The following is a 25,651-nucleotide window of genomic DNA, read 5'->3' as shown; positions in this document are numbered from 1 at the left end:
TTTAACATTTCAATGTTTATTTAGATGCATCTATCACAGTGAGTGGTAAAAAATTGCCAGTCTCTGATGTTCCTAATATCATATTGTTTGGATGCTCCTTATGAATCCATTTACATTAATGATGGCTGTGTTTAAAGGCAGTTTTTCAGTCTTTTTCAGTCTTTTGTCCTGACAAGCATTTCCTACAAAGAAATTAAATCATAAAATTTTTTATTAACTACCCATACTGATATTCCAATTGTTTCAGTCAAAGGGGCTAACTCCTATAATTACTGAATAGGATCTGTCATTACATACAATAAATTCCATGTTATCACCTGAAAGGTCCATGTTTTGTCAACTTGTTTATGTTAAACTGCACTGGTATTTCATGTTTTGAGCAAAACAGAAGACCCTGTGTTTTGTACATTAATAACTGCACAATAGAGGCATAATTTTTTTTTTATGTCAGACATCAGAACATGTTATTGACCATGCAACTCTCTATATAAGTAGTGATTTCCCTAAGAACCAGCTACCGGCCAAATTAATCGCTTCAATTGATAAAAATGCCGCTTTGAAATAAAAAAATAAAATAAAATAAAATTTAATTGTTGTAAGGTCCACAGAGATTTGTCATAAACATCAACCCAAAGCCAGATACAATTGATCTCTAATGCTTTACTTTGAAATAAAGAGAAAACACTGTATAAGGTTGTTATTGGAACCTATTGTCCAAATTAGATATAATAGTCCATTTTAGTTATGATATTCCAACTGGATTTTTGAGTTTTACAGACATTATAATGCTGAAAAGATGGATTTTTTTTAATCTGCATAAAATAATTAGAATATATCAAATGCAACAGTTTAATTATTACAAGGAATTTTTTTCATTCATAACCCTCACATTTGTGAGATTAATCCCCAAGAAAATTGGATCTTTTGTGGGACCTGCGTCCTAAAATATTTTGTGTGATACACTGTAAAAGTCGTGTTTACAAGTCTCTGCACATGAACAACACAATTAAAAATCACTTTTAATGTTAATTACTTACTCAAATTTAGTAAAGCCTTCAAATAAATGTCGCTTAGCATAAAAAATGCATAACTTCATTATGACTTCGATGAAACGGAACCATTCGATTCACCTGGTCGTGTTACGTTGAACTGTTGAACCTGAAACGAAAACGAGATCCGAATTTACTCTGAAAATTTTCGTTGCAAAATGAATAACAATAAGAATCTACATTTTAAACACAAAATATGACAAACGATTAAGAGTACATACATATTCACCGTCGTTTCAAGGGATTAGAGCACATAAATCCCAAAGGAAACTCTGGAACAAGCCACAGGAGGGTACACTCGTGTTTTTTTTTTCAGTAACAGGAAGTGCAAGTAGAACCTGGCTAAATCTGCCAGTCCATTTCGTATTCATCACAGAATCGGGAAATATCTAAATAACTATAATTTTTGTCCTTTAAATCTTTATTTTGAAAATTTATTTCCGCGTCGAAGTCGGAACTTTGATGACTACGGGGTCGGGGTATACACTTATTTTACGAAACCAAAAGTAGTTTTTTTATGGAATGCCGTACGTCACATATTACGTCATGATGCGGCTGAGAAAGCAGACAAGAAAGAGCAGAGTAAATTCAACTGCATATTTTCTGTAAGTTTGTCATATTTTTATCATCTCCTTTATCACCAGATAAATGTAATATAATTTATTGGCAATATACATGTATGCTGACAGCTTAATAAATAGATATGTTGAAATAAGATGGACCTGGCACAGGCACTCTTTGCCTGTTGCACCTGGGTCTGGTGTAAACCTCACCAAGCATTATACAGCACTGTAAAGTTATACATGTATATTAGGATATACCTAATTTTTTTTTTTAATCAGACTGTAAGTCAATCATTTTGTTCTAAAAATAGATACATAATGGATGGGTGGCCTGGAAAAAAGTGGGGTGGGTCTTTAATTTATCCTTCTCCTAGCTCCCATCCCTTCAACTCTACTATTTTGAATTTCCTTTATATTCCTCTGTCTGACTCCGACCTTCCCTATTTCTTCCTCTCCAAACTCTGCTTTACACCTCACATTCACCCATCACCACCAATCAAAACATTAATTTGTAAATGTACATGTATAATCACAAAGAGGTTACTCTCTCTCTCTATATAGAACCATGATATTTATATAATTACTACAATGTACTAATGACATGCACAGTGGGGGCACATCTGTTTAGATACACTGTAGTTCATGTTCACTAGTTTGCAAATAGTAAATGAGTTGTGTCCCTTTGTGGGGTCTTCTTTTCTTCCTATGTGGTACAATCCGCTATAATCACTTAACCAAAAGGTCAAGACTTAAAGAGTGAAAAGAATAATGTTTTCTTTGATCTTTTTGCCACCAGGGCAGGCATTGGGGTGTGCTGTGATAAATTCAGTGTTTTAAAAACACTAGGAGGTTAATTATAAATGGGGATAGATATAAAAAATGTTTATAATTCATCGAGTTTGAAGTTTGACGCTCTGTTTGCAATATTAATAAAAGCGGTAATGTAATATAGCTAATAAATCAATTGGTTTCTGATTGAGCTAGAGATAAAAAGTATTTATTTAGGAGCACTAATGCCACTGTAAACATATCTATGCATTTTAAATTGAAAATACAACAGAACTCAGTTCTCATAAAAAGAGGTAAATCTCAGTTGTTTTAGGAGTTAAACTTTTATGCATTCCAAAATACATGCAGATATATAAAGAAGCTTAATTATAAGACAGCAAGTCCGAGTAACTTCCCTGTAAATGAGTTGTACTGTATATTCTATTTTGTGTTTACTTATAAATGACATGTTTGAGAAATGTTTACTAAAATGTTGTATTCTTATCTTGCAGGTATTTGCTAGAAAATGAGCAGATGGTCCCCCACTATACCACACTGATAGCTTCTCAAAGATTATACATATATGTTACATGCAAACAGGTAAGAAAAATCTAGAATAAAATATTTATTGCAAAGGTATACATCAATATATATATATAAATAATGTTGTTATTTATATGATCAAGTGGCTGACATACTTTTCCCCCCATCTTATTTTTGCAACCTGTCTGCTTTTCTGCGACTACTCCATGCTGCTTTTCCATGATTGGTTTTAAGCTCACCTGAGCCAAAGGCTCAAGGGAGCTTCTCTGATCAAAATTTGTCTGTCGTCTGTCATTGTTGTCATAAACTTTTCACGACACATTTTCATCTTCTTCTCCACCACTGGGCCAATTTCAACCAAACTTAATACAGAGTATCCTTTATGGTAAAGGGGTTTCAAATTTGTTCAAATGAAGGGCCATACCCTCTTTCCAAGGGGAGATAAGTAAGAAATAGTAAAAATTGGGTGTGGATATTTAAAAATCTTCTTCTCAAGAACCACTGGGTCAGAAAGATGAAACTTATGTGAAAGCTTTCTGACATAATGTAGATTCAAGTTTGTTCAAATCATGACCCCTTGGGATAGGGTGGGGCCACAGTGGGTGATCAAAGTTTTACATAGGAAAACATGAAAAATCTTTAAAATTTCTTCTTTTCAGGAACAGTTAAGCCATGATTGGTGATTTTTATGAAGAAGCATCCTTAAGTAGTGTAGATTCAAGTTTGTTCAAACCATGACCTCCGGGGCTAGGGTGGGATCACAATGAGTGAACAAATTTTTACATAGAAATAAATATACAGTGTATAGAAAAAATCTTTAAAAATCTCCTTCTCAAGAACAGCAAAGCCATGATTGGTCATATCTATATGAAAGCATTGTCAGGTAGTATAGATTAAAGTTTGTTCAATTCATTACCCCTGGGGGTTGGGAGGGCCTAAATGGGTGATCAAATTTTTATGTTAGGCATACATGTGAAAAATCTTCTTCTCAAGAACAGTTAAGCAGTGATTAGACATATTTATATGGAAGTATCCTTGATAGTTTACATTCAAGGTTGTTCAAATCATGTCCCCTTAGGGGTAGGGAGGGGCCATAATTGGTGATCAAAGTTTAAAATGAGAATACATAGGAGAAATCATTAAAAATCTTCTTCCAAAGAATTGCAAATCCATGATTAGCCATATCAATTCAGAAGCATCCTCAGGTAAGGTTAGGTATATTCATATTTGTTCAAACCATGTCCCCTGGGGGTAGGGTGGGGCCATAATAGAAGATCAAACAGAGAAAAGCAAAAATATAGTTGCAGAAAATCAGGATAAGGCTGCAGAAAAGCAGGATTTTTTTTTCCTGTGAATTATTTGAATCAGACTAGCAGAACCATAAGCATTCAGGTTATTTCTGCTTATCTAATTCTTAAATATATTCTGCTAATTTATAGAATAAATGCATAAAAATGCAGTAGTACTAAGGAGATAATTAACCAAATGCTATTGAATTGACAGTATCTGACATTTTTTAATTTTCACTGTAGGCACAGTTAGCATGTCATCACAGCTTCAAATACCAGAGAACCTATATCCTCAGAAGATACATGCAAACAGATTTGTCAATGGTATATGTAAGTAAATACATGTATGATTTTTTTTCTTTCGACAATTTAAATTTGACATTAAGCTGAACATATTTAATTTAATTATTCCATCTAAGCCAGAAGCTTTAGTAAGCTTTTTACTGTCAAAACTTGTCTGTCTGTTGTTGTAAACTTTTGCACTTTCCAGACGTACGTATTACATTCTCTAGAATCACACCTAAATGCCAATTTTAACCATTGCAACTTGGCCAGTTAGCACAACTCATGTTTTGTTTAAGTCTCAGATTAAGGAAATTCAAGTTTTAACAGAAATGTACAGACTAACCATTTTCCAATGGGAGAGCATTTAGGGATAACGAAAACAGTGATGTGGGTATAGTAAAACATTGAATTATCTCAAAAGTCAAGATCACTGGGCCATATATTATTGGTAAAAGCTAAAACTTTTTTGCCCCTACAATGAAGTTATATACTAGCTCCTACAAAGAAGTTGTAAGGGTGTCCTGGAATCACCATGTCTGTTTGTCTGTCTGTAGACATGTTTTGTCTGGAAATTATCTTTTAAACCACTTTATAATAATGCCCTGGTAATCAAAGAGTCGTGGGTATATAAGTTTTTGCCCCGTCCGTCCATATTTCACATGTGTATTTATTGACTAGACCTTCCTTTTGGTACCAACGTATTTGACCTTGACCTTGGAGTTTGACCCACTTTTGTAAAAATTTACCCAACTTTAACCTTGGCCATAACTTTTGAACAGTTGGTGCTAGGGGTTTCAGATTTCACATGTATATTTATCCTGAGAAGACCTTTCCTTGGGTGTAAATATTTTTGACTTTTTGACCTTGACCTTAGAGTTTGACCCACTTTTAAAAAACTTTAACCTTGGCCATAACTTTTGACCCACTTTTAAAAAACTTTAACCTTGGCCATAACTTTTGAATAGTTAGTACTAGGGCTTTCAAGTTTCACAGGTGTATTCCTTGTGACAAGACCTTCCTTTGGATATCAACAATTTTGACCTTGCCCTTGGAGTTTGACCTACTTTTGAAAAACTTTAACCTTGACCATAACTTCTGAACTGTTGGTGCTAGGGCTTTTATATGCTGCATGTATATTTCTTATGACAAGGTCTTCCCCCTGAATACCATTAATTTTGACCCTTTGACCTTGACCTTGGAGTTTGGCCCACTTTTAGAAAACATTAACCTTAACCATAACTGTTGAATGGTTGGTGCTTGGGCATTTTTGATCTCTCAACCTTGAAGTTTGACTTGCATTTGAGAAACTATAACCTTTGCCACAAGCTGCCATATGGGGGCATCAGTGTTTCAGAAACACACCTTGTTTTTCCCTACACTTTGTAATTATATACCATTGAACTAACTGGTAACAGGAATTTACAGACTGATTTGTCAAACTTTTAAAAAGAGGAATAAGAGAATTAAATTCTTACTTGAACATGACTTTGTAACCAAGAAAACAATCTGAGGCTCATAACTGATAGAAAGGTAGCTTGTGTCCAGAGATGAGCCAGTTGACTCAGTACCAAGGGCATTTTAGATATGTTCAAGATCAAAAGGGTACAAATGTATTAAATTATTTTTCAATCACAACTCTTTAATGGAAACACAGTAGACAATCCTGAGACAAAATTTGCTTGTGACTCAAAGTTATATCCCAAGTCTTACATAGGGTAATTTGAACTAGATATGTTTTTAAAAAATAAAATAATCATAACTTTTATGAGGATATATAGTAAATACAAAGGTTGCTTAATTATGACTAGAGGCAGTGAAACAACCCTGCATGTTGGTCATTTAAGCAATGTAAAGGTCACAGGAATTCAAGTTTAAATTCTTGGCCATATAACATAATTATATAATTGTATATTGAAAAAAAGTAACTGCCAAAGATCATACTGCCCTAATGGTTGATTATGATCATAAGATATGCCATTTCCAGAACAGAGGTCATAAGACAAGATCAAGTTCATAGATTTGATAGAAGTATCTCAGAAAATACAATTTTTTATTGGAGTAGTATCTGGAGAACATACTTGGCATACAGGTGATTATGACCAAGAGGTATTGATCCTACTTAAAGACCAAGGGTAGTCATAATTGATTTTAAAAAAAATATTGTCCATTATGAATTTCAATAACCTGAGATTGTTTACTTTTGTATTTTCAGGTATAAAGACAACACCCTCTTAAAAGAATCCTCAAGATAAAGAAATCTTATGTGAAGAGAACCTCAATAAAGAAGATAGAAAAAGATCAATGATTTTAGTTTTCAATGTAGAAATTAATGTCACAAATGTCTTTATTTAGTCAGGGAGTCCAGAAAACAAGTTTTGATTCTTTCAAATTCAAAGTTACTTTTTGTATAATCATGCATTACTTGTATCTGGATTAACTGACTAAGTAAGAAAAAGAGAAGATATTAAATCCATGGTACTATATGTTCAAGGAAAATTCATTTGCAAGAAGCAAAAATTCTGTTTCCAAGGAAGAACAATAGAATTAATGGATTGAGCTTTGGGCGGCACTCATAGATAATGGCTTGATATTAATTTCTGGGGTACGAAAAATATGCTTGTCTTCGCATGATATTCATATGAAACCTGGGTTCTTTTTTCACATGAATTTCGCATGAATTTCTTTTCGCATGCTATTCGTGCGAATTTCATGTGAAAATTGCATGATATTTTCATGCGAATATCATGCGTGGTCCTTTTCGTCTCCTTCTCATGCAAAGAATTCGCATGATATTTGTGCGAATTTCATATGAAATACATGCGAGCCACTTTTCCCTGTGTAGGTGCCAGCAGGACAATCCACTAGATAAAATAAATGATATTGATACATTTAATCACTTTTTCTCCCCAGAAAAATCTTCTCTCTCTGAAAGTGGAATTTTAACACATTCGAAAAAATGTAAATCTGCAAATCCCTTTATCTGTTAACTTACTGCACAATCCCTTTATCTGTTAACTTACTGCACAATCCTTGAATGACACCTTGGCCTTCTTCACACACGATCTGTGGTTCAATGGATGATCCGAGTGAACGGTAAGTTTCGCCATCCATTTTAAAAGAAAGAATTCCTTCGGTGTTATTTATTTCTTGTAGTGAAAACTCAAGTTCGTAGAAAGTAGTTGCATAATCTTCTCCATTATCATCTACTGAAATAAGTAAAAAGAGTTTTGAAATTGCTAAAAATAAGTTTGACAGACATTCTGATATTTGGCATTTTTGTATCATTTTTATTCATTTATCATTTATAAGTCTACCGGACTATCAAAAACTATGAAATTAATTTTTGTATTATACATAAAAAAATCTTTTTATTAAATTACCTAACAATTACAAAAATTAAAGGGAACTAACTTTTCCTTGAGCAGAGTTATACTCCCATACTTGATCATAATAGAGCCCCAGCGTAATTCCAGAATCCTGTCTCAAGGGCTATGCATTTGGAAGAAGAACTCTTTTTCAAAAGAACTTTATTTATTTTCATTATGTGATCAATAAATCCACGCCCGACCCCCAGAGACTCTGATCGGGGGGGGGGGGGGGGGGGGTTACTATATTTCACAATTCACAATAAAGGCAATCATAGTGTCTCAGTTGATCTAACTTAGCTGATCTTTTGAATAGATTTTAATTTAAATCAAGCTAACTTGAAAATACTTCTTAAGTTTTATCCGTTTTGTTAGACACAAATTTGCACTGTTGAAATACTCACTAGTTGCAGTTGCTCTTATTTTACGAGACAACACAAGTTTTGCTTTTCTTGTTTCCTCTTCATTCCTGTTTGCCGTGCAATCTTTTTACAGAAAATAATAAAATAATATCATAAGAACTAATCTATCATAAGATGATTTTTTGGATTTTTCTTTTATATATATATTATAATATTTTTGTAATAGGTGATATACTATACCAAAATCCCTACAGAGAAACAAACTTGAGAACGAGAAAAAGAAATTCCCTAAGACCATCAATACCACATCGCTTTATTCTTTTTGAATAATTGTAATAGGTAATTCTAAATAATCTATCTTTATAATGTTTTTAAAAATATTGATGTCAACCATTAATTTATGTGTTGATATTAAACCACAAAATTCATTTGGCATTAGTTTTTAATATGACATATTCTTCATCTGCGATATTTCCAAAATTCTGTACATCAAAAAAAATGCAACAAAAAACTTGTCAACAAAATTCCGAGTAACTGTGTATTAGCATTTTTCACCGAGAAAGAAGGAGGGACTTGTAAGCATTATTTATAAATGTTTTTTGTGTAGCAGTACAATTTTGCAAAATAAATTGTTTAACACATGAAATGAAATATGTTAGAACCTAGATATATGTAGGGATTAACATAAACAAAAGGCTTCTTTGGAGTTTTCCTCAATTATTCAAGATCCTTCTATTCCTTAACGTAAATGAACAAACAAGGAATATTGATAACATAACTGTCAACACCTAGAGTGCACCTACTTGTTATTTGGAAATATTTATTATACACACTGAAGTGAAGGGGGTCATGTCTATTGCAATCAATCGTATTGATTGTACAATATAACATAAAATATTTTATTTTAGGAAATAAATATCGAAATATTGTACATTGAATACCTTCCAGTGTGATTTCTGAATCGCACGTTTTATTCATTACGCATCTTACGGTTTCTTTTGTTTTCTCTTTAATGATATCCGTTATTTCTTGCATTCTGGAACATTTAAGTGCTTTGTCATAATTAAAATCCGTGCTTGCTTTCAGCTCCTTTGGTATCTGGACACCTGCATTCATAAATTAATGATGTTAAAACGATGCATGGATTGGCAAAAGTTTGCTTGATTGAATAATACAAAATAAAACATATTAAATAATAGAATAAAAGTACTAACGTCCACATGCTGGAAGAATTTTGCTTCCATTCCATTTAAATGAGGTTTCCGATCCACACACATATGTTATATTTGATTGCAGTCCCGTATGGAATGAATAACCCTCCTCACATGAAAGAAAACACGTTATCTGTCGAGTACTGTTCTCAAAGCAATCCACAACTGAGTTATTTCCAGCTTTAAAGGGAGGGCATTCTATAACAATATGGTGTATATTAAGTACTCAATTTGCATGCGATGCAGATACATTAAGCTATATATATTTCTAAATTCATCATGATCATACCGGGACATTTATCTGTATTGCAATCCTGAAGTTCTTCAGCCTCCGATCTATCACACAGTTTTCCATCCTGAGATGGCAGAGGATTATTACATGATCTCTTTCGTTTTCTCGTCCCAGACTCGCATGATTTTGAGCAAGTTGACCAGAACCCCCAGTTGTTCCATCCACCGTCAACTGAAATGATGAGGGATGAGGTTATTATTTGTTTTTGCAAAGAATTAACCGTATTTGAACTTAAATATAAATAATAAGAGTCATTGAGGCTCAATATTTTTTTGTTTTATTTTACTGCTTAAACAACACCATTCGCAATACATCTTTATCGAGGACAATCAATCCACAAAATGATTCATTTTCACATTAATACTTCTACAGGATACGATTTTTGAAAATATGTTAGAATGCCTTAAATGTATTTGATTTTGCGCTTCATACAAGTTCAAAGTGTTGTATGAATATATTAACTTACTCATTGCATTTTCACATCTTATTCCGGTATAATGCTTGTTACATAAACAATTGAATGAGGTGTTCGAATTTTCACAAGTTCCATTGTTAAAACATGGACCGGAGGAACAAAAGTTTGGTGGAGTTTGGCACATATTTCCTTTAAATCCAGAAAGGCAGTTGCAAAAATAACCTCCAGCTTCATTTGAGCAGGGATGACCATTACAAGGATTTGGATCACATTCATCCTTATCTGTAATTAAAACATTGCGTCATAATGAATGCAATTTATATTTCACAACTTATATTTTCTCTCATATAATATAATGATAAAGCTTACCAAAACATGAACTTGGGATGATTTTGCGAACGGAAGGGTTGTTCGTTATGCGTTCTGACAAGTTCCTCATATTGAAAATCACCAAACTTAGCGAACTGTTACACCTTTGAATTGAAGATTTTTCGTCATCTTGAATTAGTCTATCTGTAAACTGCAGACCGGAAAGGATTACATCTAGAAGTAAAATGTTTGTCAATTAATGAACTTTTTTCTGTTCAATTTGTGTAAGTCAAAACATGAAATAATAGAACCATATAGTTTAATTGCAATATAATATTATTCTGATTGTAACGCGCCATTTGATTGGATAACAAATTTACTTTATATCTTATAAATTGGGCTGCCTACGTCAAAAACGTATCTTTTTTCTTAAACTAAATGAATGAAAATTAAATTATAAGGAATGAAATTAATAGCTACCCAATTTATACGGTATAAATTGGGTTGGAACAGTTTACGCTTTTTTATAAACCGCTTCGCGGTTTATATAGCGTAAACTGTCTCAACCCACTTTATACCGTATAAATTGGGTAGCTAATAAATTCATTCCTTAAATGAACTTAAGGTTTCTTTTACATATTTTGAATATAAACAGAATATAAAGAATTGTATTATACATGTACTAGTATGTTTTTTGTGCTTATTAAAATTCACAAAATTAATACATTTACAACTTTTCTTACCATTTCCTGATGTTAGTTCTAACTCCACGTTAGCCTGATCTGATATATAAAAATGTGACGTCAAACTGAGTATCTTATCCATCTGTAGACGACGCCTATTGTAAAGTCGTATATGGGAAGCGTCTTCTGACAGCATCACAGTCACGTGGTTCCACTGGTTAGACATATTAATCAATTGAGTGGAAACATTATTTCTAAAAGAAATACATGTAAATTTAGCATAAAGAAAAAAAAATTACCAACTACAAGTTAATAAAACAAAATAGAGATGAAAACTGAAAAAAAAAAAATATTTTACAGAAATCAACAAAAAGAGAAAAAAAATCTACCTATCAATAATAAAGTAAATACGTTGATCTTGTAAACGAAATTCGATGCTCCTATTCGGTGACGATGCCCGAAAAAGTCAAATTTAGCGATTCATTTCCAAATTTAAACCAGGTTACGTAGGTAAGTTGATTGGTGCCTTTTATACGCCCCAGATAAAGTGTTTCTTCTCTCTTAAGGAGTATGCCCATATCTAGTAATAGAGTATCTTAAACTAAAGTTAATCAGAATTTACATTTGTTACAGCTTGGACGAAATTTGTCTCCGCTTAGTTAAAAAAAATTACCTTTTTAAAATCCATTTTAAATTAAGGAAAGATACTGATCTTTTGCTTATGAATCATTTTACAATAACAAATATAAAAAAGCAGTATTGGAACATACACATGTACTGTACCTTCACATAAAGAGATATTTTCACTTCCAACAGATGATGTTACTTTGCCTTCCGGGCATCGATTACAGAATGTTGCTCCTTCTTGATCTTGGTAGTGGTTATACGGGCATCTGAGACATGGTTTGAGGCCCGTTTTAGAAAATGTACCAGGTCTACAGGTATCTGGCGATAGTCATTGTATAAGAAAATAAGTATCATTTAATGATGAGAAGTCCTCTTCTATATCCTGCTGAATAGTATCAAGATAAAAATATTCAAAAAAGCCATTTATTATTGTTTTATTTATATGTATGTTTTAATTATTCTAACATAATGGGTTCAAACACATGTACGTAGACTATTGCATTATCAAACTATCCTAATATATTGGAAGAACCATGAAACAGTTGATTTTTGACACTACTTGTAAAAAAAGAGAGATTGTAAAAACTGAATCCCTCTAATTTTGAAATAAAATATGTTGATTGCTCTTGATGAACAGCAATAACATTTGATACGAAATCGAGAAGAAAGTACTAGTATTCAGCTGTGAATGTAAATATTTGGAAATAAAATAAGCATTCTATATTATGCTGTTGGATAACCCCGAAGGTATAGAAATGTTGTTTTGAAATATAAAGCCGAAACTTTAGACGAAGATTTTATATTTCAAGCAACATTTTGAGACCTAGGACGTTGTTTTGCAAGAGGAACCAAGAATTACAAGCGCTGATTATTCTCTATGGAAATATGATATAGGACATTACTACTCGCTTCCATAAAGCCGTTCCGTTTAATAATCGCAATGAAATGCAAACGATCTTTATCCATTGAATGTAAAATATTCTTTAATATTTTATAAATTTCTTTGCAAAATAAATGGATTAATTTCTGTAACTTTCAGATGGAAAACGTCCGTATCAATTTGTTTTTTTTTATCAGCAACAATACGAGGTATTGTAAAATCGAATGGGAAAGCACTGCACTATAATAGAGGGATAAAAAAACTAGGTAATAGAAGTTTATCGCTAATATCCTACCATACCTATACAATCAGCTTTTGACAAACTGCCCTCTGATTCTGTTGACTTTCCCACTGGGCACTTTGTACATGTTGCACCTTCTTCTGTTTCTTTGTAGGTTCCAATAGGACAGTCAAGACATCTGCTTACAGTATAATCAAGATATGTTCCCGGTGGACAGGGCACTGTCAAAAAACTTTGCTTTTCAACATAGTACAACTTTGCCAATTCTCAAATATACCAAAGTTATTTTGTACATGAAGATCAAGATATCAACCTCATTCTTAATGACGATTATTATTATATGTTTTCGTAACAAATAAACGGAGAACATTTACACTGTATGGGATAAACACATATGCAGTGTCGAATAGGGTCCATGGCTCGACGAGAGTTCTATTCATATAATAACATCTGAATATGTGTATTTAGTAAAATTTCAACACAGGTACTTGTAGAGAGACCCCCCCCCCCCAAAAAAAAAAAAATAAACCCTGGGGCTTGTTGGAAATTTCTGCAAAAATTATATTTATTACACTTATTTATCATGTATACATGTACAACAGAAAAAATTCGTGTGGAAAACGCAAAATAATCGTTCTTTACAATAAATACCCCTACTTTACTTTATAATGTTAAGTGGGGTATTTTTTTAAGATCGATTATTTTGCGTTTTTTCCCGATTTTCTTATGGTATACATGATAAATAAATAAGTGTAACAAATATAATTTGTGAAGAAAAGTCCAAGCCAACTGGGCTTGAATATGGGGGGGGGGGGGTAGGATTCTTGTCCACAATTTCCTGTGGTTTCAAATGTTATGTCATGTGACACGTCAGAAACATAGTAAATTAATACATGTACATACAATGTTGTAGATTGTAATAATATGAGAATTAGCATAAAAAATAAATAGAAATACATGGAATGTGTTTTATCGGGGAATTATTGTAATTTTTGAACATTGCAAATAAATCATTTTCTTTGAAGCTCGAGGTTTGACAAATACTTTCCGAGATTACAAAGTCCCTTTACATTTCGTATGCTTAGAAGTTTATTTTCCAATACTATTTCTTAGTAATACGTTTTCAAGTAGTTCAATTTAGGGTCATGATAAAAGGAAAATGTATTATAAAATGAAAATAATCTTCAGTAACATTCCATGAACATACTTTATACAAAATCCACGTTTAAAAAGCTTATTTAAGGGAATCTATTTTAAATTTTCTTAACTCCTTCGTGTGCTTTTTACCTTTTCAATAAAGACTAAATTTTTAAACATTTTTTTAATGAATTTATTTTTTATTAAAATAAAAGATAATGTAATTTTTCTACATTTGTGAAATCACGACACTTTTGTTCCATATATTTAAGACAACTACTTTTATCCCATGTTTACCCCTTTATCCCGTGGATATGACTCATTGGATAAATTTTCATATTCCACAGTTAAGTGCAGTTGTGACGTCACAACTGCACTTAACTGTGGGATATGAAAAAAATATCCAATGAGTCATATCCACGGGAGAAAGGGGTAAACATGGGATAAAAGTTTTTATTTACTCGTGTAATTTTTGTTCAAGGTCTAAAATAAAAAATACTTTTGACAAGATCGACGTACCATACAGTAGTGATTTCTTTTCATGTACACCAGTCTTTTGCAAATAAATACAAAGTTGGACACACAAAAGTTTTTTTTTTTGTTTCATTAGTTAAGGCTTCTGTTGAACGCGACAGATGCGTTTCTGGGAACACTCGCGGTGATCTTGAGGTTCCTAAATATAACAAAGATTTACTCTGTCCACGGACATTCGAACGAGTCAACAAGCGCTGGAGTTTCTACCTTCCCTTTATTTTTACTAAGATTGCACACATCCCGTGCTAAAGGCCTTTCAAAACCTGTTCTGATGTTATAGGGAATGTGCCAATTCAAAGCTATAAACTCTTTATCAGTAATGATATAAAAAATGCAGACTTAATTTTCCGCGTAGGACATATTTACACTTTATTCAAAATCAGAAATTTTCCGCAGAAATTTGACACAGCGTATTGAAAGCGCACTGAAAACAGAGAATGGCAATTAAAGACTGAGTTTCGCTCCTGAGCTTTTGAGCAGATCTTAATTTGACCTATTTCAAAAATTCTGCATAATGTTTTAGTTCTTACAATAAATTTGGATTCTACAATGCCAATTAAACTATATTCAGTTAAAACCCCATAGTTAAATTCCTTATCAAAAGTGAGGAACTATATTTTGTGGCGGAAGGTTTTTTTAAAGAAGAATATGATAATTTTTCTCCTTCTAAGTATTTAAAGTATTGTTAAGTTTGGGTTTCTATTTTTCAATGCAGCCTGCACACATAATTATTTTGTGCCTTGAACTATTTTATGCATATCTTAAATTATATATTAAATAAACTGTCATGAATTCTTTCATCATATTTGACAAATATAGCCAATATATTGTGATAATCCAGAAAAAAAATAGCCCAAAATTTAAGCTTAAAATTAACACTATTTCAATAATATCTAAAAAATAACACAGACCCCCACTTTAAATTTTCTTTTCTGAAAATATAAGATACTTTTAACCATTCTTCTTAAATTCAGTAAAATGACATTAGTTTCAAATGATTTTATTGCTTGTTAAATTTTTAATGCCAGAAAAATAATATTTCTTGATTGCAGAAAGGTCAAATAATTTACCATGCGAAGTAATTTGAAACATTTTTGTTGTCACAAATTTTAATGTGTCAATTCAATATGAAATAAGACTGTGTTTGTTCCCATAATTTATTTGAATAAAAAGATTGAAGGAAAAACTCTAAAAAATTGATTTATGTTTTAGACGTAATCACAGTGCAAAAAGGTCATACTAAATGCTCCGTAGAAGCACATTGGCCAAGAGAATCACATTGACCTCCATTTTTTGTTTCGATTTTTAATTAAGGTATACAATGTATGTGTAGATTCTAAAAATATACTTGATAAAAAATTATCATTACTTTTGATAGCCGGTTCCAATCTCCTTAAGGAAGTTCCTGTACACCGCACATTGGACAGAAATTGTGATTCCACGGAATAAGGACCTCGAATATAAGTATTATGCATATCATGCATAATTATGATATTATTTTACTGCATGAGTACATGTAACTCAGTTCCTTTATAAGTTTATGTTTACATTTCCAACTGTTTTCTCTTTGATAACTCTTTGAAATAAGTGTGTTAATTTCTCAATTTATAAAACTGAATGTAAATTTTGGAAAGCGAGCCTTCAGGTGCCTAATATGTATGTCAAATTCCCGGGCCGTCATTGTGTCTGATGTCAAAGGATGGATATACTATGGAAATTAATATGGAATGCTTTGTGTATGTAAATTTTTTGAGTTATATCACTTTCTTACTTCACACATAAATGTAAATTTAAGGAATCACTGTCTAGTTTGTAAGGTTTGTCTCGGACTTCAACGACAGTTGGAAACGTAGGATAATTTATGAATAACGAGCTTCGCCCGTTACACAAATTATCCCACACTTTACCTGTTGTTAATGCCTTGGCATACCGAACAAACTAGACAGTGATTCCTAAATGTAACTTCATTCCTCCGCCCCCCTTAACTCAACCCATCAAAGCAAAGTGTCCTTTACCATACGGTCTGAATTTAACAGCTACACTTTTAAGTGCTTCTTCCACAGTTATACCTAAATTCCTTTTTTTATTTTATTGTTTGTTAGTTTTTATAAGTAGTATATTATTACATGTAGGTCAGTATCACATCTTTTTCATTCTTCGTGATTTTATTTTTATTAATGAAAAAATATGAAAACATGCTATGATCACTTTTTTCATGATACTTTATCCATAATAACTGATCATAAAAATATATATATAATTAATCATATTCATGAAAATAATTGATCATTATGGGGAAATTATTATGAATTAGTGATCTCTATCAATACATGGAGAAGCATTGTTCACAGGGGGGGGGGGGGTCTGATTTTTTTTTATTGTACAATGTAAACATTTAAGGAAATTATATAAACAAATTAAATACTCCGAATAAAAAAAATTAAACTATATACTAAAACGAATGATATAATGATAAAAACAGGATACATTATATATTTTGGAAAATAAATGTGCGATGATTGAATACAAATAAATGTTTCTGCAAATCACATGTAATTACAAGGATCTGAATAGTGATTGATGGTATCCTCACGTAAGCCCACATTTAATGTCGACGTTACTTTCTTTGCATTCCTCCGCAAATTTCGCACAAAAGTACTCATAATTTGAACCTTTTAGCTTTGTTATAAACATGCTTTGTATCTTTCTTTTTTCCTGTTCATCTTCACAGGAAACAAAGCGGAAGTTATTCACTCTATGATGAGGTATTCCAGGAAGTAGATCTGGAAAATTAAAAAAAAAAAAACGAATGGACAGAGTTTATGCTTTATCTTATCTTTATGTTTAGATGTTTCAAAATATGGCCTTTACAAATAAACAAAAAATAATGTTGACTTTTAAAATATCAATGATTTATATAATATAGAATCCTTAGGAAAATCCAGGGTTTATTTTGGTGGTGGTAAAATAATACCTGTACAGTTTGGAACTTCTTGGCTTGGTGTCCATCTACCACTGGCTCCACAAACATACCACTGATTTTGATCATGTCCTAATTCCAGACGGTGATTTTCTCCACAGATTAAAAGACAAAAACGACCATAATCATGTTTCCAAGAATTACAAACTAAGGCACCATTAGCTGGTGCAACCAGATCAGGGCATGGATGGGCTGTGCAAAATACAAAACATAAATTATAAGATACTCTTAGTGAGGAAGTTTTAAGACATTGGTCAAGATATCCACTTATAATACATACGTCTCGTCTTTATGCTGAAATTGCAGTCTGTTTGAAGGCCATTGGAAGGTTTCAGTGCGGTATATTGTACCATAAAATCACCCCATGGGAAATTCCAGTTGTTTTCTGGATAATTAGTTGTTACTCTTATATCTCTTCCTACTGGATCGGAAAAAACTGGCGCTGTCCAATTCACAAATATATTGTGATTTTTAGAGTAAGAAGTTATGTTGCCGGGGCAACCCCGTACAACAGGTGCTTGAATATCTGTAAATATTATGATTGGTAAATCATACACTGTAACAGAAGTATAACTGCAGCAAAAATGAAACTGATTCATAGTTAATTTTAATGTGATTAACAGTAAAAATTATACCATTCTCGCAGTTAAGTCCGGAGAAGCTGGGTGTACAAAAACAATCGTATCTATCCAATCCATTTTTGCAAGTACCGCCATTCAAACAAGGATTACTAGCACAAGAGTTTATAACTGTAAATGAAATTCGCACAGATCGATTGGTGAACAAATAAATAAAACATGTTTAAAAAAAAATATTAGCTGAATGGGTTTTTTTTTAGAAGAGAAAATGAAAAAGAGGAGCCGACGAAAAATACCTTCACTTATCCACCACTGTTAAGGCACATTTAATAAATTGCCTGCATTGATCTTAATCATTAAAATTTGACATTCTTTTATTAGTACGAGACACTTAGCCCGAGTAGAGACCTACATGTAAATACTGTGTTTTATTTGAGTATGACATTATAAAATGAACGGTTTTATAGATGTTCGATGTTCCATTAAGACAAATTAAATTTTAAGAATCAAATCATATTAATTAGATGTATGGATCAAGATGAAGAGACCGAGATCTTTTATTTTACTTCGGTTACTAATTTTTGTCCAATGACCTTGGAAAAATGATCTTGAATTTATGGAAGTACAGTCAATTTGCAAGAGTCAGTGTACTTTGACAAACTATGAACAGCCATAGAAACCTATACAGAGAGAGCAAATGCTATTTCTTTTCAACTGGAAAACCTGGGGCTAAGAATAAAGAATATTCTATGAAACTTGGATGGGAATATATCCTCTATTAATATAGCTACATTTTAATTTGTACATTGTTATTGAATATTTTAGAATTTGATCTAACAAGCACATCTTGGCTTGATTCCGCTCCATAACGAAGACAGTAAACAAGTTCTAGATGCGGATCCTCCAGTAAGATTGTAATAAGTGTTACAGACATAATTTACTGTCTTCATGTATGTATACTCTGATCCTACTACAGCACCATTGGCTATGGAACCAGGGTTTCCACAGGTTACTTCTAAAAAAGAGAGAAAGCAAAATATGAGAACTCAAATTTAAGTTCTAATTTTATAAGAAATGACTTTTGCATCTATGAAATTGTATGAGTTTTAAATAATATCCGAATACGGTGAGAAACCGGTGTAATGCTAAGATCTTGTACAGTTTGTAACGTCACGTGACTTTTGGTTTACTTCAGTGTATGTCATTAGAGTCAATGTTGGAATAGTAAATATATGTGATAGGTTTAAAATGTAAATATAAGAAAGAACAGTGAATGTTTGGAGTTCAAGGTTTTTTTAAATATACGTCTGACAACATGAATACAGTAAATAATTCATAAACTTGAACAACCGGCACGTTCTCTAAATATCCATGTTTACCAGCATAAAACAAAATATTTTTCATTAATTTCTTTTTAACTAATTGCTACTTTATTAAAACAAACTACACTGTACTACAAGTGTATAATCTAAATATCCATTTTAACCAACATAAAAACAAAATATTTTACAGTAATTTCTTTTTAACTAATTTCTACTTTATTAAAACAAACTACACTACATTTATGCTGTCAGGATTATTTCTCCTGAATATTAGATAATTTTTGAGTTTGAGGCAAGCTATTTCTAGAAAATTGTTCCTTATCAGTTTGAAATTAGAAAACTATCAAATTGCACTTATCATTCAACAAAACTGAAAATCATGTTCGACCATACTGCAACAAAAAGTTACAGGAGAATTTTATTCAATGTTGGTTGGGTTGCCATCCCTCTTCATATTGCGTGCCTTATATGGCACTTCTGAAGTATTGTGAAATTCTGATGAGATTGACGTCTAGATATAAATACATTTAGAAAACAAAGAATGGAGGCGTACAAGGCGAGGACAATTAATTTCCCGCTCTGAGGCAACATATTTCTAGTAGGATTTTCAAAGTTCATGAATACATTTTATTTTTCATAAATAATTTTGTCAGTTATGTCATCTTTAACACACTTTATTCATTTAATTATTTTTTAGAGTAAGTTACTGATTGACAATTTTTTTTGAGTTGACGGTTAAAGCATATTTAGTGGGAAATGGGTTTATCAGAGTAATTTTTAAAGTGATTTTTAAAATATGAATGGTCAAGTCTCCATTCTACACAAACGCTTAATTGACGAAAAAATGAATGTACATGTAAATCTTTTCTTTATATCATAACAATGGAGTCTGAACCCATTCTATTGAAAATTTCTTGAAAAATGATATCCTTCAACAAATAACACTGACACACTCAAGGAAAAAGAATGCGTAGCGTAGTCATTAACAATGAGATCGAATCATGCATGAGGCTGCTCTTTTCCCACATACATTGTACCTTAAAACATAACTGAAAAATAAATTGTCAATAAATAATTGAAGGAAATATAAGAATCAAATGTGTGAAAGATGATAATGACAACAAAATTATTGGAAAAAATATAACTTTTCTATGCACTCTTTTAATTGAGAAAGGCGGGGAATGTCGTCGTCTTGTATGAAGGTTGTTCTAAAAGTTTATGGAAAGTGTCAGTCTTTGCTATATTCATGAAATCTAAAATCAGTACATTATCATATTTAGTTATATTTATATTGCTTATGTTATTTAATTCTAAAATTAACATGATTTATTACCATGAAGGAGACTTAACAACACTGTAACGTCAAAAACATAATGAGTTTCCCAAAAATACTCTCCCTATACATATTACCCAGACTGTCCTATAACTATGTGTACTAATTAAAAATTCTGCACCACTTTGCATTGAGCTTTCCAACAATGGTTTTAGTAGCTTAAGTTCGTTTGTCAGTAATTTCATTTTATAACTGCGTAATTCTGCTTACAGTGAAGAGTCTATCTCATTCCATGACGTTATTGATTCTTTCTGTTTTTACCGATAATCCGTTTCATAACAGACCGTATATTAAGTGAAACAGACTCTCTACCACTCAAATACCCCCTGTGCCATTTACTCACAGAAGTGCATCTCATTTTAGCTTCCCTCCAGCATTTTCAGAGGTTTTTATTTTGAAGTTTTCTCTGGTGCAACACAAAATTTTATAGCCAGAAGTACCTATCTTCTGTAATTAATTTCTTTTCAAGTAATCAAACTACGAAGTCACAATTTGGCATATAAAAATCCCTACTATGAACGTCTCGATTGTTTTAAGACCATTTAACAGAGATATTACTACAGACATTTCAAGTGCATAATTTGTAAATTTCTAAATCTTGATCTGTTTCGTGATCCTAATATCTCCGTTCTAAATGTCTTTAAAAGTTTGAAAAATATCATGATATATTTGATAGTTTAAATTCAGACCATTCCAATTTATTGTTAGAACATGTCTATCAAATTTGGATGTCATATGACTTTATGTAAAAAAAAAGTTATGACAGAAATCCGCGAATATTCTGAACAGCCCGCGATTTTTTTTTTGGAATGGTAAATTTTGGAGTTTTTTTCGTGCATAAAGTTAAAAATATTTCGAACAGCAAACATAATTTGAGATAAAAGAAATAAAAAAAGTTACTTAAAGATTTTACAATTAAACATGTAAAAGTTACAAACAATATCTTAGCCGTTTGGTGTCAATATTCGACACCAAAAAGTACAGAGAATAGGAAATGCAACCAATATCCCCGAAATATATAATATTTTCATATCTGGAAAATTAAGGAACAACTGCTTACCCTGCGAACAACACTGCCCATACCATCCGTCTCTACAAGAACATCCAAGCCCTTTGTAGGTACCTCCATTATAACAAATTTGATTGCAAGAACCATGATCACTACCCATGTCGGATGTAGCACAAGTTTCAAACTTAAAGGGACATGATGTTAGCAAGTAAACCTTTCTGCTCCGATATTTATATCCCCCACCGCAAGTTTGGCTACAAGATGACCATGCTTGCCAGTTGTCCCATCGACACTTACATCTTGTCCAATCAGGATTTATTCCGCTTAAAACATCACTTACTTGCAGAAGAGCAATCAATATAACAAATATCATTTTTTATCTGTTCTCTGTTTTGTAACTGATATTGCTATAACTTGAATAACAAGTATCTGTGACAGATACTCTTGCAACTGCTTAGTTATGATACAAGTTTTAAAACCTTAATCGATTTTAAGATATTCAATCCTTATCTTTTGCGAAATAAAAACCTGGAAGGAAATTTCAACCAATGAAAAATTAGCTTTCTTTCGAGTGTTCACTTTTTTAGCACATGAACCCTATATTAGGTTTATCTGCATGATAAGATAAGAGGCTTATTTTGACTACAAAGGTATGTTTAAACGTAACAGTCTGCATTTTAAACTGGAAATATATGATGATATCAACCTTAACTCCTAAATAACAATTTTATTTTTGAATTTACAAAAACCAATATTTGTATGTCTTCAGAAGTTCATAAAACACCCTGTTATCGTATAGCTTTTTAATATTTATTACTTTTAATAACAAATTAGTCATCATAAAAGTTTAAAATATTATCAAAAAGAGAATGTAAAATTTATATAAAAGCCAAAAAAGTTGAAAAGCCAAAATATTCAAATTAAAGATTTTTCCAGCTGATAAGGCTTTTTTGTGCTCAGACAGTATTCATGGTCTTAGTTAATATAAATGCAGTACTTTTTATTGGATCACTTACACCCCCCCCCCCCAATCAAGGTCAACTTTAACCATGAAATCAATGTAATTTGCCTAAGCTCAAATCCCACTCTATCAAAACAGGAGAACTAGCCACACCTACTCCAAAAAATTTACATATTATCAGTTAATTTACATTTGCAATTAAGTTTTATTGCATAGATTCGTAGGGCTTGGTTTGTCTTTTCCGATCCTTTACAAATCAATTTGCCAATTATTGTTCATTGAGCTAACACCATATTTCATTCTGGAATTAAAATCCCTAAACCGTTTATTTAGTTTATGTTTTTTGTGACAAAACAATGTCTTGTAGGTTTCTCCATCATTTCAAATTTAACTGTGGCGCAAGACTCACGCGAAGTGCTAATATTTGCGGTCATTTCCAAACCGAATTCGCGAAGGAACCACAAAATGAATTGAAAAATCACACAATCAATAATTTAATATACAAATGGCATTTATAATTTGGAAAACTGTTTAATAAATCTTATAATAAAAACAATTAATCGATATCGATCAAACTCAATAAAAAACAAAAATTACATAATGTTATTGTGTAGGATATTTCAAAAATATATGCATACTGTGAAAAAGTCCTCCCTCCACCCTCAACACATACGGACTTATCAATACCAAGCATTACTTTATAGAATCTGAAAATTAAAGAAAAAGTAACATATAATTTTAAGCATTAAACCCTATTTTTAAAACAATGCATACAAAGGTAAATTTCAGTGTTCATTAAAGGACAGAGGAAATTCTTGTAAGTCACACAATCACGTTAACATCTATATATATTTGTAATTATCGGTCGGAAGACTGAAATATATTACCTATAAAACTTGCGAATTAAAAATAAATACGTATGCAGTTAAAAGTCATGAAATAATTTTTGGTGGATATATCGTTAATTTTTCCACATTACAAAAATACAAGATAACGTTATCATGTTAAACTTGCAGTGCCAATGCAATTTTAGAGACGTGGTTATCTTTAGAATTATTAAAGATTGAACTTATTCATATCAAAAATTTCCATTATATATCATGAAGTGTTAAAAAAATGGCTTCTCTTTTCATTCAAGTGCTAGAAGATAACTGATTGTGCAAGCCATCTTTGCAACTCATCAAAAGAATAGAAAGTTATTGAAAAGTGGACATTGAGGTAACGATATTTATTGTATCTCAAATAACAGGAATACAGGGGAATGCACATGCATATGGAAACATTTGAAAGAAGTTAATATGACATGACATTGAAGATTCTTTAAATAGTTTTAAATTAAAATGAAGTAACTAAGGACACAAATTAAAGTGATTGATTTGTGCTGGGCAGTTGTGGCTGTGTAAAGGTTACATAAATTAATTTCAAATGCATAGGAGATAAGAAATGCCGAAAGGAACCTGAAAATATGATAGCTTCTCACAATATCAAGTAAATTATTTTTAAAATGAATATTTGTATGGAGACTGAATTGTAACACTTTATTTCATAATGAAATATATGGAGATAACGAACAGTATTCAAGCTCAAAAGTCCATTAAACAATACAAAATAGGAGCAGAGCAAACACAGACCTCCAAAACATCAGAGGTGGGATCAGGTGCCATGGAGGAGTGAGCATCCCCTGCCTACCGGTCACACCCACCGTGTGCTCCCTGTCATGATTAAGAAACAACAGAAAAATCCATCGACAATTCAGTGTGTAAATAATGGCTTAACAATTAGTATGAAAAACGCTACAGCTGCAAACTTTGACCTATACTCGGCACTAAGGGCCATTGAGCAGTGAGGGTTCTTTTTCGTGCCAGCATCTACTGCACCACGGGACCTCGATTCATACGGTCTCATTCGAAGGACCGGTCTCCACGTCCCACAGTGGGATTCGAACCTGCGATGTGAGGATCTATATTAATGAAAATTCTCGAAATGTACGTTAAACAACAGTCAAACTTTTACTCCGCGACACCATAGAAGATTTTTAAAAATGATGATATTTGAATTCAAATTTTTTTTAAAAACAATTTCTTCTTCAGATTTAGATATTTCAGAAAAGCAAAATGTAACTGTAGGTTTAACGTTTGTATGAATTTTTTTTTATTTCACAATTCAATAGATTAATACATTATATAGCTTTTCTTATTCGTGATATTTTTTCTGAGGTTGTCAGTTTTTCTTGCATATTTATAATGCATGATAATATAGTATTGTTAGACCATTATTTAACAATGAATTGTCTGAGGATTTTTACGTTTGCCAGCCATGACATGGAACACACGACAGGTGTGACCAGTCGACAAGGCAAGCTTACTCCCTCATGGCACCTGAGCCCACCTCTGATCTTTTAGATGTCTGTGTTTGCTCTGATCCTGATTTGTGTTGTTTCAATGGACTTTTTAGCTGTTTACTGTTTATAAATTACTGATCGTTACATATTTCATTGTAATCCTTTTCCCAAAATGTTTTCTCTTCTAATGCAGTGGTTGTGGTTCTTTAAATTCACATACATTTTTTGATATGATCAATGCCAAAGAAAGCAAAAGTATTAAAACTTGATATTGTTTAATACAAATGTAAATACACACTTTTACATGAGAACATGTAAGAAACAAATAATCATGAAATATCTAAAGATTATATTGAATGTATACTACAATGCAAAATTTAAAAAAACAAAAACAAAAATGATACATTGTATAATCAGACAAAACCATTTTCTTTCAATTTCTTTTAATTAAAAATATACAATACATTAAAGAGGGGTAAAATTCATTTTCACACTAAATTTCATACACTCAGTTCAGTATTAATTGTCATCAAAATCATTGAAGATATACATGTTACAATATTTCCCATAAAAA

At 31.9% G+C, this 25,651-nt stretch overlaps 2 protein-coding genes and 3 long non-coding RNA genes across 5 annotated transcripts in view; 1 reads left to right on the top strand and 4 right to left on the bottom strand.

Annotated features, from left to right (window-relative positions):
* LOC133175517 (uncharacterized) lies at nt 1–1,350 on the bottom strand. The gene is made up of 3 exons (XR_009719298.1): nt 1,271–1,350; nt 1,038–1,158; nt 1–182 (listed from the first exon to the last, which is right to left on the bottom strand). It is a non-coding gene; the product is annotated as an uncharacterized LOC133175517 (long non-coding RNA).
* Nucleotides 1,351–1,598: 248 nt separating this feature from the next.
* Nucleotides 1,599–4,493, top strand: LOC133175426 (uncharacterized). The gene is made up of 3 exons (XR_009719280.1): nt 1,599–1,654; nt 2,893–2,980; nt 4,456–4,493. It is a non-coding gene; the product is annotated as an uncharacterized LOC133175426 (long non-coding RNA).
* Nucleotides 4,494–9,686: 5,193 nt separating this feature from the next.
* On the bottom strand, nt 9,687–11,647 carry LOC133175318 (protein crumbs homolog 1-like). The gene is made up of 5 exons (XM_061310412.1): nt 11,524–11,647; nt 11,195–11,388; nt 10,512–10,685; nt 10,194–10,424; nt 9,687–9,898 (listed from the first exon to the last, which is right to left on the bottom strand). The coding sequence occupies exons 2-5, from the start codon at nt 11,358–11,360 to the stop codon at nt 9,687–9,689; spliced, it is 783 nt and encodes a 260-aa protein (XP_061166396.1). The 5' UTR covers nt 11,361–11,388; nt 11,524–11,647.
* Nucleotides 11,648–11,954: 307 nt separating this feature from the next.
* LOC133175376 (uncharacterized) overlaps nt 11,955–25,651 on the bottom strand; it is a 55,212-nt gene continuing 41,515 nt past the window's right edge. The window contains exons 2-3 of the long non-coding RNA XR_009719273.1: nt 12,942–13,103; nt 11,955–12,079 (exon numbers count right to left, since the gene is read on the bottom strand). This is a non-coding gene — a long non-coding RNA (uncharacterized LOC133175376). The remainder of the gene's footprint in view (nt 12,080–12,941; nt 13,104–25,651) is intronic.
* Nucleotides 17,143–22,148, bottom strand: LOC133175246 (sushi, nidogen and EGF-like domain-containing protein 1). Its single transcript, XM_061310348.1, has 6 exons — nt 21,827–22,148; nt 18,950–19,126; nt 18,169–18,282; nt 17,814–18,059; nt 17,528–17,725; nt 17,143–17,336 (listed from the first exon to the last, which is right to left on the bottom strand). Exons 1-6 carry the CDS (start codon nt 22,146–22,148, stop codon nt 17,143–17,145), a joined length of 1,251 nt encoding a protein of 416 aa, XP_061166332.1.

The sequence above is a fragment of the Saccostrea echinata genome, unplaced genomic scaffold (genome assembly GCF_033153115.1).
Source record: "Saccostrea echinata isolate AGI-Se365-2 ecotype Australia unplaced genomic scaffold, CSIRO_AGI_Sech_v1 ptg000062l, whole genome shotgun sequence".
NCBI classification, from domain to species: domain Eukaryota; kingdom Metazoa; phylum Mollusca; class Bivalvia; order Ostreida; family Ostreidae; genus Saccostrea; species Saccostrea echinata.
Note: the sequence above shows the minus strand (reverse complement) of the source record. Positions and strands in the feature narration are given on the sequence as shown.

Excerpts from the sequence above, each read along its gene's own strand:
- LOC133175246 (XM_061310348.1), bottom strand. The coding sequence starts at position 22,148 with ATGATATTTGTTATATTGATTGCTCTTCTGCAAGTAAGTGATGTTTTA. Across the intron at positions 18,283-18,949 it reads AATCAAGCCAAGATGTGCTT|TTATAAACTCTTGTGCTAGT; the intron begins GTTAGATCAAAT and ends TTTCATTTACAG. Across the intron at positions 18,060-18,168 it reads CGGACTTAACTGCGAGAATG|ATATTCAAGCACCTGTTGTA; the intron begins GTATAATTTTTA and ends TAATATTTACAG.
- LOC133175318 (XM_061310412.1), bottom strand. The coding sequence starts at position 11,360 with ATGTCTAACCAGTGGAACCACGTGACTGTGATGCTGTCAGAAGACGCT. Across the intron at positions 10,425-10,511 it reads CATCCCAAGTTCATGTTTTG|ATAAGGATGAATGTGATCCA; the intron begins GTAAGCTTTATC and ends TTTTAATTACAG. Across the intron at positions 9,899-10,193 it reads AAGATGTGAAAATGCAATGA|TTGACGGTGGATGGAACAAC; the intron begins GTAAGTTAATAT and ends TCATCATTTCAG.